This window comes from Canis lupus, chromosome 7 (assembly GCF_048164855.1).
Source record: "Canis lupus baileyi chromosome 7, mCanLup2.hap1, whole genome shotgun sequence".
In the NCBI taxonomy this organism is placed as follows: domain Eukaryota; kingdom Metazoa; phylum Chordata; class Mammalia; order Carnivora; family Canidae; genus Canis; species Canis lupus.
In genome coordinates, this window is record NC_132844.1 from 67,606,410 (window position 1) to 67,621,246 (window position 14,837).

At 37.2% G+C, this 14,837-nt stretch overlaps 1 protein-coding gene and 1 long non-coding RNA gene across 2 annotated transcripts in view; both read left to right on the forward strand.

The window, feature by feature from the left end:
- Positions 1-14,837, forward strand: part of SRPK1 (SRSF protein kinase 1) — a 93,121-nt gene that overhangs the window by 55,753 nt on the left and 22,531 nt on the right. The window contains 6 exon segments of the mRNA XM_072833286.1: positions 1,227-1,314; positions 2,784-2,871; positions 11,149-11,255; positions 12,103-12,268; positions 14,015-14,040; positions 14,465-14,678. Of these exon segments, the coding sequence (XP_072689387.1) occupies positions 1,227-1,314; positions 2,784-2,871; positions 11,149-11,255; positions 12,103-12,268; positions 14,015-14,040; positions 14,465-14,678 (689 nt within the window).
- LOC140637144 (uncharacterized) lies at positions 2,878-6,325 on the forward strand. The gene is made up of 3 exons (XR_012034393.1): positions 2,878-3,522; positions 3,891-3,930; positions 4,836-6,325. It is a non-coding gene; the product is annotated as an uncharacterized lncRNA (long non-coding RNA).

Sequence of the window (14,837 nt, forward strand, 5' to 3'; positions counted from 1 at the left end):
ATTTTTAAGATTTTATTTATTTACGAGAGACACACACACAGAGAGAGGCAGAGAGGGAGAAGCACGCTCCATGCAGGGAGCCCAATGTGGGACTCGATCCCGGGTCTCCAGGATCACACCCTGGGCTGCAGGCGGCACTAAACCGCTGCGCCACCGGGGCCGCCTGATAATCTTTATGTTCTTGAGCAAGATTGTCTTTCCTCTGGGAAAGAGGCACCTTAAAGACAAAAGATTGTTTTAAATTAGTATTCATAAGGCACTTGGAACTCAGAAATTAAAAGCATTGCAAATATTCAATGAAAGTGTGGTATATAAATTCATAGAGTGTTTTTGTCTGTTTTGTTTTAATTGGGGTAGTTATATTTTTAGATGATATCCTGTATCAGCCTATGTGAAATTATTCTGTTGTATTTTGCTTTGGTAAGAGATTTGCTCACCCCCCCACCCCCCCGCTTTTTAAAAAAGATTTTATTTATTTATTCATGAGAGACACACAGAGAGAGGCAGAGACAGAGGCAGAGGGAGAACCAGGCTCCATGCAGGGAGCCTGATGTGGGACTCAATCCCAGGTCTCTAGGATCCTGCCCTGGGCCAAAGGTGCTAAACTGCTGGGCCACCAGGGCTGCCCCAGATTTGCTCAACCTCTAAAATTTTTCCTACATAAAAGTATAGGCAATTAACATTGGATGCTTACCTACAAATATAGATAATCTTTGATGAGACAGTAATTGAGATCTAAACACTTTTTTTTTAAATCAGTTTGATTTCACCCCAAGTATTTCTTCTGGCTTCTTATAGGAAAGGGTTATAGGTGGGGTTTTTTTTTTTTTTTTTTTTTTTTGGTTATAGTTTTTAAGCTTTCAGCTTTCAACATGTAGATAGATATACAGGATACTTCTGGTCTGATGTGGTTCTCCCCCTTGCTTACTCCCATTTTGTGGTTTTACTTGGATTCAAAGAAACATTCAGAAGATAGACTTTAACTTGGAGAAAATATGTGTGGCTGACATTACCTGAGAACAGGTTTTCTTCCTTCTCTAAACGAAATCTGGTCAGTTAGTCCCATTACCACTTACACGTGATTGCATAGAAATAATTTATGTTTAAAGTACAAGGAAACATGGATCATTATTTGTACTTTGTCACTGCCTCCCGATTATGGCTAAATCTTACCTTCCTAAAGTAAGGATAGAGCATTAGTCTAAACTGCTTGTGTTTGTTCTCAGGGGGAAGAAGTTTGTGGCAATGAAAGTAGTTAAAAGTGCTGAACATTATACTGAAACAGCACTAGATGAAATCCGGTTGCTGAAATCAGTGAGTATTAGATCATATGTGTGAAAAAGCATCGTAAGCAAAATTTTACTGAATTAAGATATACCAAATGTAGACTTTTTAGCATGACTAATTTTTATTGTAAAGTTCCAATATCCTTTAAAGATGTAGAGGCAGATAACAATATTTATACATTCTGTGCATGTGATGGGGGAAGTGGTGGATTTCCATCATAAACACTGAAAAAAACTTTCAAATAAATGGAAATGTTTATTGAGCATGTTTTATATACCAGATAGCACAAAATATGTTTTACTTTCCTACTGAGGTTAAAAGTAAAGTGTGACAATAACCAAAATAAGAGCCCAGATGTCCATCACAGATGAATGGATAAAGAAGATGTGTGTGTATATACAATGGAATATTACTTAGCCATCAAATGGCAAATCCTTGCCATTTGTTATGATGTGGATGGAATGCTAAGTGAAATAAGTCAGAGAAAAACAAGTATGTTTTCAGTCATGTGGAATTTTTTTTATGTGTGGAATTTAAGAAACAAAATAGATGAACATAGAGGAAGGAAAAGTAAAATATGGCAAAATTAGAGAGAGACAAACCTTAGGAGACTCGTAACTATAGGAAATAAATAGGGTTGCTAGAGGGGAGGTTGGGAGAATGAGGTAACTGGGTGATGGGCATTAAGGAGGGCACGGGATGTAATGAACACTGGGTGTCATATACAATAGCTGAATCACTAAACCATACCTCTGAAATTAATTAAAAAAAAAGAGTAAAGTGTGAATAAGTATATCACTTCTATTTTATGCTTTAAAGTATTACAAAAATCTATAAAACAAACACTGCTTATTCCTTTTATATCTGAAAACTTGGCAAATTTATAAAAATTTAGTTTTGTTATAAATTAGGAAGCTATGGTAGAAGGAGCTTAAATTCAGAGTTGTAAAACCTGGGCTTTAAGACCAGCCCTAGTCCAGTATTCTCCTCCAGGTCATCACTACATTTCTTCTGAGCCTTAGAGTTTTCATTTGTAAAGTGAGGATGTTAGACCAGGAGAGCTCTAAAAGTAATTTTCAAAGTGCCAGTCTGACAAGCCTGTGTCCGAAAATTAAATCAGTACTGCTTGCTCCCTTCATTGAGAAGGTTTTCCTATGCGGGGGAAAGGTCAGCTTGAGTAAACAGCATGATGAATGTTGGTTCAATGGTTGATTTGCATCCTGTAAAACTCCTTAATTCCTTATGGCTTGGTAACCAGCAGTTAATTTGGGAGTCACACTTTTAGTAGAAAAATGGTTGAATTAGAGCAATAGTCTTTGTCAGTTGTATTTCCTTTTGTGCTCCATTTATTTCTTTGCATATTTGAGTTACTAAAATTTTAATGTTTTTCTTTGTCATTAATCTTTTGTTACATATGTTGCAGGTGTTCCCTCCCCACCATTTGGCTTATTTCAGTGATTTCCTTTACACTAAATACTGTCTCTTTCCCACCGTAGGTTCGTAATTCAGACCCTAATGATCCAAATAGAGAAATGGTTGTTCAACTACTAGATGACTTTAAAATATCAGGAGTTAATGGAACACGTATCCTTTTAAGAACCTGTTTGAAAATAAATCACGAAATAACCTTATCTCCATGAAAGGAACCAGATTTATAGCATTCATCTCTTTTCTCAAGGCAAAGTATAATCAAACTACTTTGTGTTATTGTAAACTTCTGAACACAGATGTAAATCTTGTTTATCTTTATATGTTGTAACTTACAGTGTTGTAGAGCGATGTCAAGGTATTGCTTTACATTTTTTCCCCTTCCCAAGCAAATCAAACCAAGTCAAAAGAAAAACGTAAAAAAATAAAAACAGTAGTAGTATAGGTTCTGAGATTTTTATCAATTAGTACAGAAACTTTTTTTTTTTTTAATTTTTAAATTTTTATTTATTTATGATAGTCACAGAGAGAGAGAGAGAGAGGCAGAGACACAGGCAGAGGGAGAAGCAGGCTCCATGCACCGGGAGCCCAACGTGGGATTCGATCCCGGGTCTCCAGGATCGTGCCCCGGGCCAAAGGCAGGCGCCAAACCGCTGCGCCACCCAGGGATCCCTAGTACAGAAACTTTAATGGAAGTAATTTTTCATGAGAAACACTGGGCGAAGAAAAATGTAACACATTTTATTATCTTCCAGCCTTCAGCATTGAGGAGACTGTGCATATAGGTTATGCTTAGAATTTAAACAGGTATGATTGCATTTTAGCATATTGAAAAAACTGACTTGTTTTATGTTTTTATCTGCATTTTTAGAATTTCTAGTGTTGGAAGGAACCTTACCTGATATTTTCCTAAGTTAATATCAAAGTGACAAGTAGTGAGCTGATTGATTGTTGTGACAGCCATGCTTATGAAGGCCTGTCAGACTTTTCAAAATAAAAGATGAAGTAGAATCTCACTTGGATTGGAGAGTCTAAAACTGCCTGTTCATAAACTACTGAAAAATGTAAAAGGAAAGAAATTTCATTTCTCATTCTACTATTCTTACATATTTAGCTTCTTAAGAGAAGCTAAATTAACACATACTGTTAATTGCCAATTATGATCTTTTTTTAAGGAGATGGGCTTCATCTGATTCTGGCATCATGTGGACTATGGTAAGAGATTTGAATGGAAAAATGAGAGAAAACAGGTGATAATGTGTATTATACCTGCCATTCTGAATTTAGTTGTGAGTTACTTCCTTGGAAAAGTACAAATCACAGGGATGCCTGGGTGGTTCTGGGGTTAAGATTCTGCCTTTGGCCTGCTTCTCCCTCTGCCTCTCTGTCTCTTCTCTATCTCTCTCGAATACATGAATAAAAAAATCTTTAAATAAATAAATAAAATAGAATCTTGTGACTATTGTGGTCACTTTGTAGATGGCTTACTCTGTGTGCATATAATAAGGCTAATAACCAAGATCTAAAATCATACATTAGGATGTCACGATGGCCATTAGATTCTGTTTCCCTATTATTTGATCTTATAATGTCATGCCAACTCTCTGCTCATTTGGGAAAGTTACAAGTAAAATTAGAAATATTCTAAATAGTCTCTTCAGTAATGCTGAGTACCTTTGGAGTCTAATGAAGAAAGGTTTTGTTTTTGATTTTGCTTTTAACTATTGAAATCTTAGTGGATTTGAATTTAAAGTTCCAAGGGATTTCCCAAGTATTAACAGGTGGTTTCTCTGTAGTTTTATCCACTGAGTCCTTTGTCCTGAGCCCGGTTCTCTTTGCCCTTCCTTCTGCTTGTCTCCCAAGTATCTTGGCTACTGCAGTTTTGCTGCTAATAGAGATTGAAAAGGATAAAACTCAGAGCACTGAGTTAATGGTTAATGGATTATGCTGTTCTCTTCTCACAACATAAGCATGTCTGCATGGAGGTATATATCTGTATTTTTCTTTGCATCTGAGCATTTCCAGAGCACTGTCCTTTCCCATACTGAAATATAAGGGGCCTTGAACTAGAAAGTCAGTTATGTAGACTTCAGTATACATCGTTCATTCTACTTCCGTAGGTGGTAAGGGGCAAGAAGTGATGAAAGAGGGACAACTGTTCTATATATACTATTGACATTAACTGGTGAGTGTCCTTTTTTGGCCATCTGTATGACCTACTATGTCTTTAGGAGACTTCTTTTTTTTAATATGTATTTTGCCTCTTCCTAGCTCCTCTTACTCATAATGTGCTCTAAATGTGACTCGTCAGTGTTTAGTACTTTGTAAGTTTTTTCTTTACACCACCTCCCCAAGAAAAAATTTTCATGTATCCTTCTATCTAGTTCTTTCTGTTTCTTAAGCTACTAAATGTTTGGTCATTTTTATATCACTGCTTACAGATTAAAATACCATTGTCAAATTGTAAGCTTTCAACAAATTAAAGATTGAAACTAGGAATATAAGAGAATAACTTAAATTTTTTTTGTTTTTTTTGGGGGGGGGTTGTTTCTTTAAGGAACCTGCATTTTCAAAAAGTCCTGTTTTGGTATATTTCATGTATACAAAAGTAGAATAGTTTAATGAATCCCCACAAGACACATTACCCATTTTAGATCTTGTGTAATCTTGTTTTGTCTCTGTCTACCTCCTGCTAATTTTGTGGCCAGCCTTAGATATATTATTTCACTCACAGTTATCTTAGAATGTATCTCCAGGGACGCCTGGGTGGCTCAGCAATTGGGCATCTGCCTTTGGCTCAGGGCATGATCCTGAGGTCCTGGGATCAAATTCCACATCGGGCTTCCTGCATGGAACTTGCTTCTCCCTCTGCCTGTGTCTCTGCCTGTCTCTCTCTCTCTCTCTGTCTGTGTCTCATGAATAAAATCTTAAAAAAGAATGTGTCTCCAAGAGACAAGGATGTTAAAATATAACCTCAATACAATTATTACACCTAAAAAAAATTGGGACCAGTTTTTTTGTTATTCAGTGTCTAATCTAGTCAGTGTTTCAGTCTCTAAATGTCTCATATTTTTGTTCTTTCAGTTTTTAATTCTTACTTAGGTCAGGGTACACATAAGTCTTTGCAATTTCTTTATTCTTTGCCACATCGAGATATTCCAGGCTCTTGTACATTTCCTGTCCTGAACCTGGAATTGGCCATTACTTCTTAAGCCTTAATTCCTTTTAGTAGGAAATGGCAAGCATAATCTAAGCACTAGAAGTACACATTGTCATGGAGTTGTTAACTGCCATTACTTTTATGATTTGTTGATCTGTTGGCAAAGAGCAGAAATCTTCATTCTCTTCTTCCCCTCCTTTATTTATTTATTTTTTATTTTTTATTTTTTATTTTTTACATTGCATGAAGTTGTCCCCACAGCTTATTCTTGTGGGTGGGTAAGCTGGTTAGTTGGTTTCGATATTTTTTCTCCATGTATTTATCATTTTGCATGGTTTCTATTGCTGTGCCATTCATGTTCACTAATCTTTTCATTCTGCAGTGCCTAATCTGCCATTTATCCAATACAGTGTGTTTTTCATCTCTTACACTGTACTTTTCATCTCAGAAGTTCATTTTAGGTTTATATATTTATAGTACTATGTCTCTACTTTTTAACATACAGACTATAGCTATAACTGCTTAATTTCCTTGTCTGCTAATTCTGGCGCCTATGTCAGTTCTGGTTCGTTTTGAATGATTGATTATTGGAGTTTTCAGGTTTGTTTTCTTGCATCTTTGCTGCCTAGTAATCTTGTGATTTTTTTTTTTTTTTTTTGCATTTGGCTGCTGGATATTTTCCATTCCCATAAATCTTCTTGAGCTTTGTTCTGGGATGCAGTTATATCACTTGGAAACAGTTGGATCCTTTTCAGATTTTACATTTATGATTTGTTAGATAGATCCAGGGTAGTGTTCAGTCTAGGACTAATTATTAATTCCCTGTACTGAGGCAACACCTCCCTGAATACCCAAGCACACCCATGACTATGAATTTTTCTAGCCTTTATGTTTTTTTAATTGAGATAAAATTCACGTAGAACATAGAAAATTCACGTGACATTACATTAATTTTGAATGTACACAAATGAATGATTTATACACAGTAAGATAAAACATATCTTACCACAGTAAGATAACATCCATTACCATTCATAGTTACTCACCTGTAACAGTGAGTTAACATTTTTCCTGTTGCAGGTGAGTAACTCTGAATAACAAGTAAATCTTTCCTTGTGATGAGAACTTTTAAGATCTACTTTCTGAGCAACTATCAAATACACAATATAGCATTGTTAACTCTAGTCACCATTCTGTACATTATATCCCCAAGACTTATTCATTTTATAATTGGAAGTTTGGGGCAGCCTGGGTGGCTCAGCGGTTTAGCCCCGCCTTCAGCCCAGGGCATGATCCTGGAGTCCCAGGATCGAGTCCCACGTCAGGCTCCCTGCATGGAGCCTGCTTCTCTCTCCGCCTGTGTCTCTGCCTCTCTCTCCTCTATGTGTATTCTCATGAATAAAAATAAATAAAATCTTAAAAAAAAATTACTGGAAGTTTGTATACACACACCACATCTTTATCCATTCTTCCATCAGTGGACTGTGTCTTGGCTATTGTAGGTAATGCTGTAATGAGCATGAGGATGTAGGTAACTTAATTTGAGATAACAGTTTCATTTCTTTCAGATAAATACTCAGAAGTAGAATTGCTGGGTCTATTTTTAATCTCTTGAGGAACCACTGACCCTATTTTCTGTAGTTTTCTGCACCAATTTATGTTTCCACCAGCAGCACACAAGGGTTCCCTTTTCTCCACATCCTCACCAACACTTGTTCTCTCTCTCTTTTTGATAATAGTCATTCTGACAGTTGTGAGGTGCTATTTTGTTGTGGTTTTGATTTGCATTTCTGTGATGATTTAGTGATGTTGAGCACCTTTTCATTTACCTGTTGGCCATCTTAATGTCTTTTTGGAAGAATGTCTAGTTATATCCTCTGCTCATTTTTAAAAAAATATTTTATTTATTTGACAGAGAGCAGAAGCAGAGAAAGGGTGGAGGGAGAGGGAGAAGCAGTCTCCCGATTGATCAGGGAACCCAACTCCGGACTCAATTGCAGGACTCTGAGATCATGACCTGAGCCAAAGACAGATGCTTAATGGATTGAGCCAACCAGGCACACCTCATTTTTTATTTTTTTATTTTATTTTTACTTTTTTAAAAGATTTTATTTATTCATGATAGACATAGAGAGAGAGAGAGGCAGAGACACAGGCAGAGGGAGAAGCAGGCTCCATGCAGGGAGCCTGACGTGGGACTCGACCCCGGGTCTCCAGGATCGCGCCCCAAGGCCAAAGGCAGGCGCTAAACCACTGAGCCACTCAGGGATCCCCACACCTCATTTTTTAATAAGATTTTTTTCAATTGAGTTGTGCAAGTTCCTTATATATTAACCCCTTATCAGATACATAGTTTGCAGATATTTTCTCCTATTCAGTACATTGCCGTCTCATTTTGTTAATGGTTTCTTTTGGTGTGCAGAAGAGTATTATTTATTTTTTAAAGATTTTATTTATTTATTCATGACAGACACAGAGAAAGAGAGAGGCAGAGACACAGGCAGAGGGAGAAGCAGGCTCCATGCAGGGAGCCTGATGTGGGACTGGATCCTGGTTCTCCAGGATCAGGCCCTGGGCTGAAGGTGACGCTAAACCATTGAGCCACTCAGGCTGCCCAGAGTTTTAGCTTGATTTAGTCCTCTGTTCATTTCTACTTTTGTCGCCTTTGCTTTCTTTTGGTGTCAGATCCAAAAAAATAATCGCCAAGACTAGTGTCAAGGAGCTTACCTCCTATGTTTTTGTCTAGGAGTTTTATAGTTTCAGATCTTAATGTTCAGGTCTCTATTTTGAGTTAATTTTCTGTATGTAGTGTAAGATAGTGTTCAAGTTGCTTTATTTTGCATGTTGCTAATTTTCCCAACACCATTTATTGAAGAGACTTGTTCTTTCCCCAGTGTATATTTACAACTCCTTGTCATAAATGAATTGACTATATATATGGGTTTATTTCTGGCCCATGACTATGACCATGAATTTGTCTAGCCTTTTTGATGAGAACAGACATTGTTGGAGTCCTCTGGAAACAGTGGCCACTGTTCCCTCTAATCCCTTCAGATACTTTCCCCCTGCCTCCAGTAGTTTCCTTGTATACCTCTGCTGATTAGTCTGTGCTAAATACTTGAGGGCATCCCTCTGCAGATCTCCGGGATTCTCTTTCTGCAGCTGTCTCCCTCTGGTACTTTGTTCTATGACATGTAGCTGCCTTGGTCTCCCAAGACTCTTAGCTCCATCTCTTAAACTCAAGGGATCTGGAAAGGCTCAAGGCAGTAAGATGGGGCAATCATAGGATTCACCTCATTTGTTTCTCCTTTCTCAAGGATCACTGCCTTTGTTGCCTAATGTCAGGGTCAATAAATCTGTTGTTTATGTGTTCTGTCTGCTTTTGTTGTTGTCATTTTAACTAGGAAGGTCAGTCCAGTCCTTGCTAACTCCATTTTGACTGAAGCAGAAGTTTCTAGGTAAATGTTTAGCTCTTAAGCAATTGCCAACCAGTTTTCCAAAGTGGTTATACAATTTTACACTTTCGTTAGCAAATATGAGAGTTTTAATTGTTCCACATCCTTCCCTACATTTGGTCTGGTACCTTTTTCCTTTTATAATTAATAAGCAATCTGGGATGATACTGTGACATTGTGACTTTATTCCCAACAGTCTTTCACTAGTAGTTTTAGTGTTCATTGATTCATACTTGAATCAATTATCACTATAGGAATTGTAAAAGTGTGATTTTCTATTTCTGTCTCTTTGTATACTTATTTAGTTGACTTTTTTTTTTTAAGATTTTATTTATTTATTCATGAGAGACACAGAGAGAGAGAGAGAGGCAGAGACACAGGCAGAGAGAGAAGCAGGCTCCATGCAGGGAGCCCAATGTGGGACTCGATCCCGGCTCTCAGGATCACGCCCTGGGCTGCAGGCGGCGCTAAACCACTGCACCACTGGGGCTGCCCCTAGTTGACTTTTTCTATAAAGAAATATTTACAGGAGCATCAGACTGGCTTAGTCTTGCAGTCATGACTCCAAGCCTCATGTTGGCTATAGAGATAACTTAAAATCTTTAAAAAGTTAAAAATAATAAAAATTTAAAACTAAAAAAGATAATTCCTTATTCACAACACATACCTTTTTTTTTAGTATCTGTTTGGACTCATTCAATTTTTACTTTTGAGTTAAGTCATAACTTCATTATTTAAAATGTTTTCAGCTTGGCTGGTATCCTCTTCAAGCTGGTTCCTGTTCCTTTTTGATATGTTCCATTACTGTTCACACAGCAAGGTTTCCAGGTTCGCCTGGGATTTAGCCATTTCTTAAGGAACCTAGGTTTTCCTTTAGTGGAGAATCTTATTTAATGGAAAAATGTGGGTACTAGGTCATTATTACATATGTATATCTTGACTTTGCCATTTCTGGAGGTACAAGGTAGCAACATACTACTGAAATCCCAGCAGTGCCCTGCAGGCTAGTAGGTTTGTAGAGTTATTCCTGCTTATGTTGATTGGGCTTATGTTCTCATACATAAAGAGAACACATGGTGGCAGTAGAATCAAGATTAGTTTTGTAATCTACAGAGCATAAAGCAAGCCAGTTTCTTATTTTTAGAAAATGTTGGCCTTCACGGTGTTTTTTTTTTTTTTTTTTAGGTTAAGTTTTGGTACATTATCTCCTGTTGTTAAAACAGAAGTTATTTTTTTCCTGCTTTGAGACTGTGAGAGTAGGGATTGTTACTCTGAACATTAATTTTGCATCAGGGAAAAGTGCCTAAGCCTAGTGCTTCCACTAATTGGATGTGGTTTCCCTGTTCTTTTACTACTGAGTATTTTAATTTAATTTTTTTAAAGATCTTATTTATTTATTTATGGAGAGACACACTCAGAGAGAGGCAGAGACCCAGGCAGAGGGAGAAGCAGGCTCTATGCAGGGAGCCCGTGGGACTCGATCCTGGGTCTCCAGGATCACGCCCTGGGCTGAAGGTGGCGCTAAACTGCTGAGCCACCCAGGCTGCCCACTACTGAGTATTTTAATGTGCACAGTTTTATTGATAAACCAGTCCCGTCCCACCCCCTGAAATTTTCTATTTCTTGGCTGTTTTCAGTTACTAAAGCATTCATGAATCTTTGGAATTCAGAATATTGACAGCCAGATATCTTTTTAGTCATACTCTATCTTTGTATACTGAAGGAATAAAACAGTAATAATTTCATTGGGGTGGAGCGCATTATTTTGCCTCTTTTCTTCTCTTGTGCCTTCCTCTTCCTTCCTTAACAAACTCCTAGATATCTGCATGGTGTTTGAAGTCTTGGGGCATCATCTGCTCAAGTGGATCATCAAGTCTAATTATCAGGGGCTTCCACTGCCTTGTGTTAAAAAAATTATCCAGCAAGTATGTATTTTAGTATTTTCTATGTGCTGATTGTTTTAGATTCTTAAAAGTGGCAAGAGTTTCCTATATCCAATAGAATTTTTATTTTAAAAACTAGAGAATTTTATTTGCTAAAATTAAGTGGTTTAGCCCCTAGTGTTTATTCTGTCATTAAGTGTCTTAGCAATAACCATTTTTCCAGATTCATCTCCTGTAATAATCATTAGAGGGGAAGGTGTGTTCAGTGACTGATGTTGGAAATTTGGAGCCCGTACCCAGGAGTTCTGTTGCAAATATTGATTATGTGGTAATAGAGAATTACTATGTCAAATTATTAATATCATTATAGAATATTATTCAAGGGCATTTTCTAATATTCTAAATAGGTTTCAATATACAGTAAAGGAGTTTACTCTCAGGAAAATATTAGTATTTGAAAGGGCAAATAATTGTTTGGGTAATGTGTTTTGGTGGAAAGAGCTCCAAACTAGGAATCAAGAGATCTCAGTTCTATATCAGCAAGGAAATTTGAATTAAAGACATAATCCAAATCTCTTTCATCACACATATGTCAACATTTAAAGAGCATAATGACCTTTTTTCTGAGTCTTTGTGTACTTCATTAAATATCTCCAAATACAATTAGCTTTTTAAAACTTTATTATAAACTCTTACCTTTGCTCATAGTTGACAAGTTATCTTTCTGGGGAAGTTTCTTTCTGCCTTATTAAAAATGCTTTATTCTCTGTTGAAAACTACCATATTGTTTTTATATTTTTATTTTTTTAAATGTTGTGTTGTGATTTCTTTCTTCTCCAGAAAGACTTGTATTCTGTGTTTGCAAGTCTATTGCTCTATTCCCATCCAGGTGTTACAGGGTCTTGATTATTTACACACCAAGTGCCGTATCATTCACACTGACATTAAACCAGAAAACATCTTGTTGTCAGTGAATGAGCAGTACATCCGAAGACTGGCTGCAGAAGCAACAGAGTGGCAGCGATCTGGAGCTCCTCCACCTTCTGGATCTGCGGGTATGTTTTCTTTGAGGACTTTGGTCTCATTAGAAGTTAAGAGAAGTTCTGGGGCACCTGGGTGGGTTAGTTGGTTAAATGTCCAACTCTTGATTTCAGCTCAGGTCATGATTTCAGGGTCCTTGGATCAAGCCCCAAGTCGGGCTCCCCACTGAGCAGGGAGTCTGCTTGCTCCCTTCTCCTTCTACCCTACCTCCTGCTCACCCACTCTGTCTCTGTGTCTTTCAAATATGTAAATAAATCTATAAAAAAAAAAGTTAAGAGAAGTTCTTATTTTAATTCTGCTACTCATTCATTTGTATGCTATAAAAGCTGACTCATCTTCTTGTTTGTTTGTTTTTTTTTTTTTTAAGGTTTTATTTATTTTATGAGAGACACACAGGGGAGCAAGATAATCAGAGACACAGGCAGAGGGAGAAGCTGGTTCCATGCAGGGAGCCGGACGTGGGACTCGATCCTGGGTCTCCAGGATCAGGCCCTAGGCTGAAGGCAGGCACTAAACTGCTGAGCCACCCGGGCTGCCCTCATGTTCTTGTTTTAAAATATTTTCTCTTGTGATTTAGTGTCCATTTTTGGTGTGTTTACCTCTTACCATGAGCATAACCTGTATGCTTGCTTATAGATCAGTGTGATCTGTGCGGGAGCAAAATAACTTTGCTATTAAGAACTTGAATTTAAGCACTGGAGTGGACAGACCTGGTTTGAATCCTGGCTTCATCACTGGCTGGGTGTTCTTGAGCAAGTTCTTGACTTGCTTTGACTTTCTTTTCTTTCATGCAGGAGTTCTTGAGATTTAGTTCCATGTTAAAGCAGTTAATAGGTTGCCACACAGTGTTGTGCCAAATAAATGATGGCTGATTATGATGGTTTTTTTGCCATTTGGAATATATATTTTTTAATTTTAATAGTTTTATTATATTTGAGGGGTTTTTTGAGGAACTTTCTTGATCCTCAAGGCAAATGAAGCCTAGGGATGTCTAGGTGGCTCAGCGGTTGAGCGTCTGCCTTTGGCTCGGAGTGGGATCAAGTCCCACATCAGGCTCCTGCCTCTGCCTATGTCTCTGCCTCTGTCTCCCATGAATAAATAAATAAAATCTTTAAAAATAATAATAATGAAGCCTAAAGAAGGGGAAATGAGAAGGTGTTTGATAGGCATAGAGTTTGATTTTTTCCAAAATGAAAACATTCTAGAAATATTACACAAAAGTGTGAGTATAATTAGCACTATTTGAACTGTATGCTTAAGAATGGTTCAGAGGGAAATTTTACTTAGTGTGGATTTTCCTACAATTTAAAAAAAATTTCTTGCGGAAGATTCTACCTCCTGCCTAAGCTAAACTAACATCTATAACATGATGTGTAATAAATTACTATATAATTCTTGATGCCATGCTCCATTTAAAACTGACCACTGCCAAGGGGAAGAAGTAAGAGACGGGGTTCTGGGTGGGAACGATGGGGTTATTGCCTGTCATTTTCTATTTTAAGCATATATAGGAGTGAGATTTTTGCAGCATTAATAGTGGAAACAAAATATGGGGACTTGGCTCTTTGCAATTACAGGTTTTATCTGGGAAAGAATTTATTTAAACTTAATTAATTTTGCCAAGTTGTATATGCATTATTCTTTTTTTTTTAAATGGTACTTCTATCGAAGTTGCTTAAAAACAGTAGTTTTCTCTGTAACATAAACCTGCATTGCTTGCTGAATGCCAGGATTCTTACTTGGTTTTCTTTTCTTTTCAGTCAGTACTGCGCCCCAGCCTAAACCAGTAAGTATAAGGTGTTTCTATATTTAATTCTGATCTCTGGGCAGTGGGCAGGGATTCTTGTTTTAGGGATCACTGTATAGAGTATGAAAACCAAAGAAAAACATATTCCTGCGCTTCTATATTTTCTCCAATAAATTCTCTTGCATTTTTAACAAGTTTGTACTGGTGAGGCTTCTGTAAACTTGAGTGTATCTGAGAGTACACCAGCCCCACACACAGCTCAGAGGACCAAAATTTATTGTTAAGTTTGTTTTTATTTGGTTTCATAAGGGTATCCACATTGTTTAAGTTAATGAGAAACTTCAGTGCTATGTTAGGGAAAGATTGAAATGTAATTAGGAAATATTAAAGTTAACAGTTATCTCCAACTGGGGGTAATGGATTAGCCACCTGAAGGCTTTATCTGTTTGTAATCTCCGCCCAGGCTGACAAAATGTCAAAGAATAAGAAGAAGAAATTGAAGAAGAAGCAGAAGCGCCAGGCAGAATTACTAGAGAAGCGAATGCAGGAAATTGAGGAAATGGAGAAAGAGTCGGGCCCTGGGCAAAAAAGACCAAACAAGCAAGAAGAATCAGAGAGTCCTGTTGAAAGACCCTTGAAAGAGAACCCACCTAATAAAATGACCCAAGAAAAACTTGGTATAAATAGAGCATACACAAAAATTTACTTTAACATTAATTTATCATTGTTCTATAATATTACTGGTTTCATGCATACAGCACATCTCTGGGGGTGTCCTTATACAGTAAGAGTACAGAACCTTCATAAATGTCAGGCAGGTAATATTTAAATGTAAT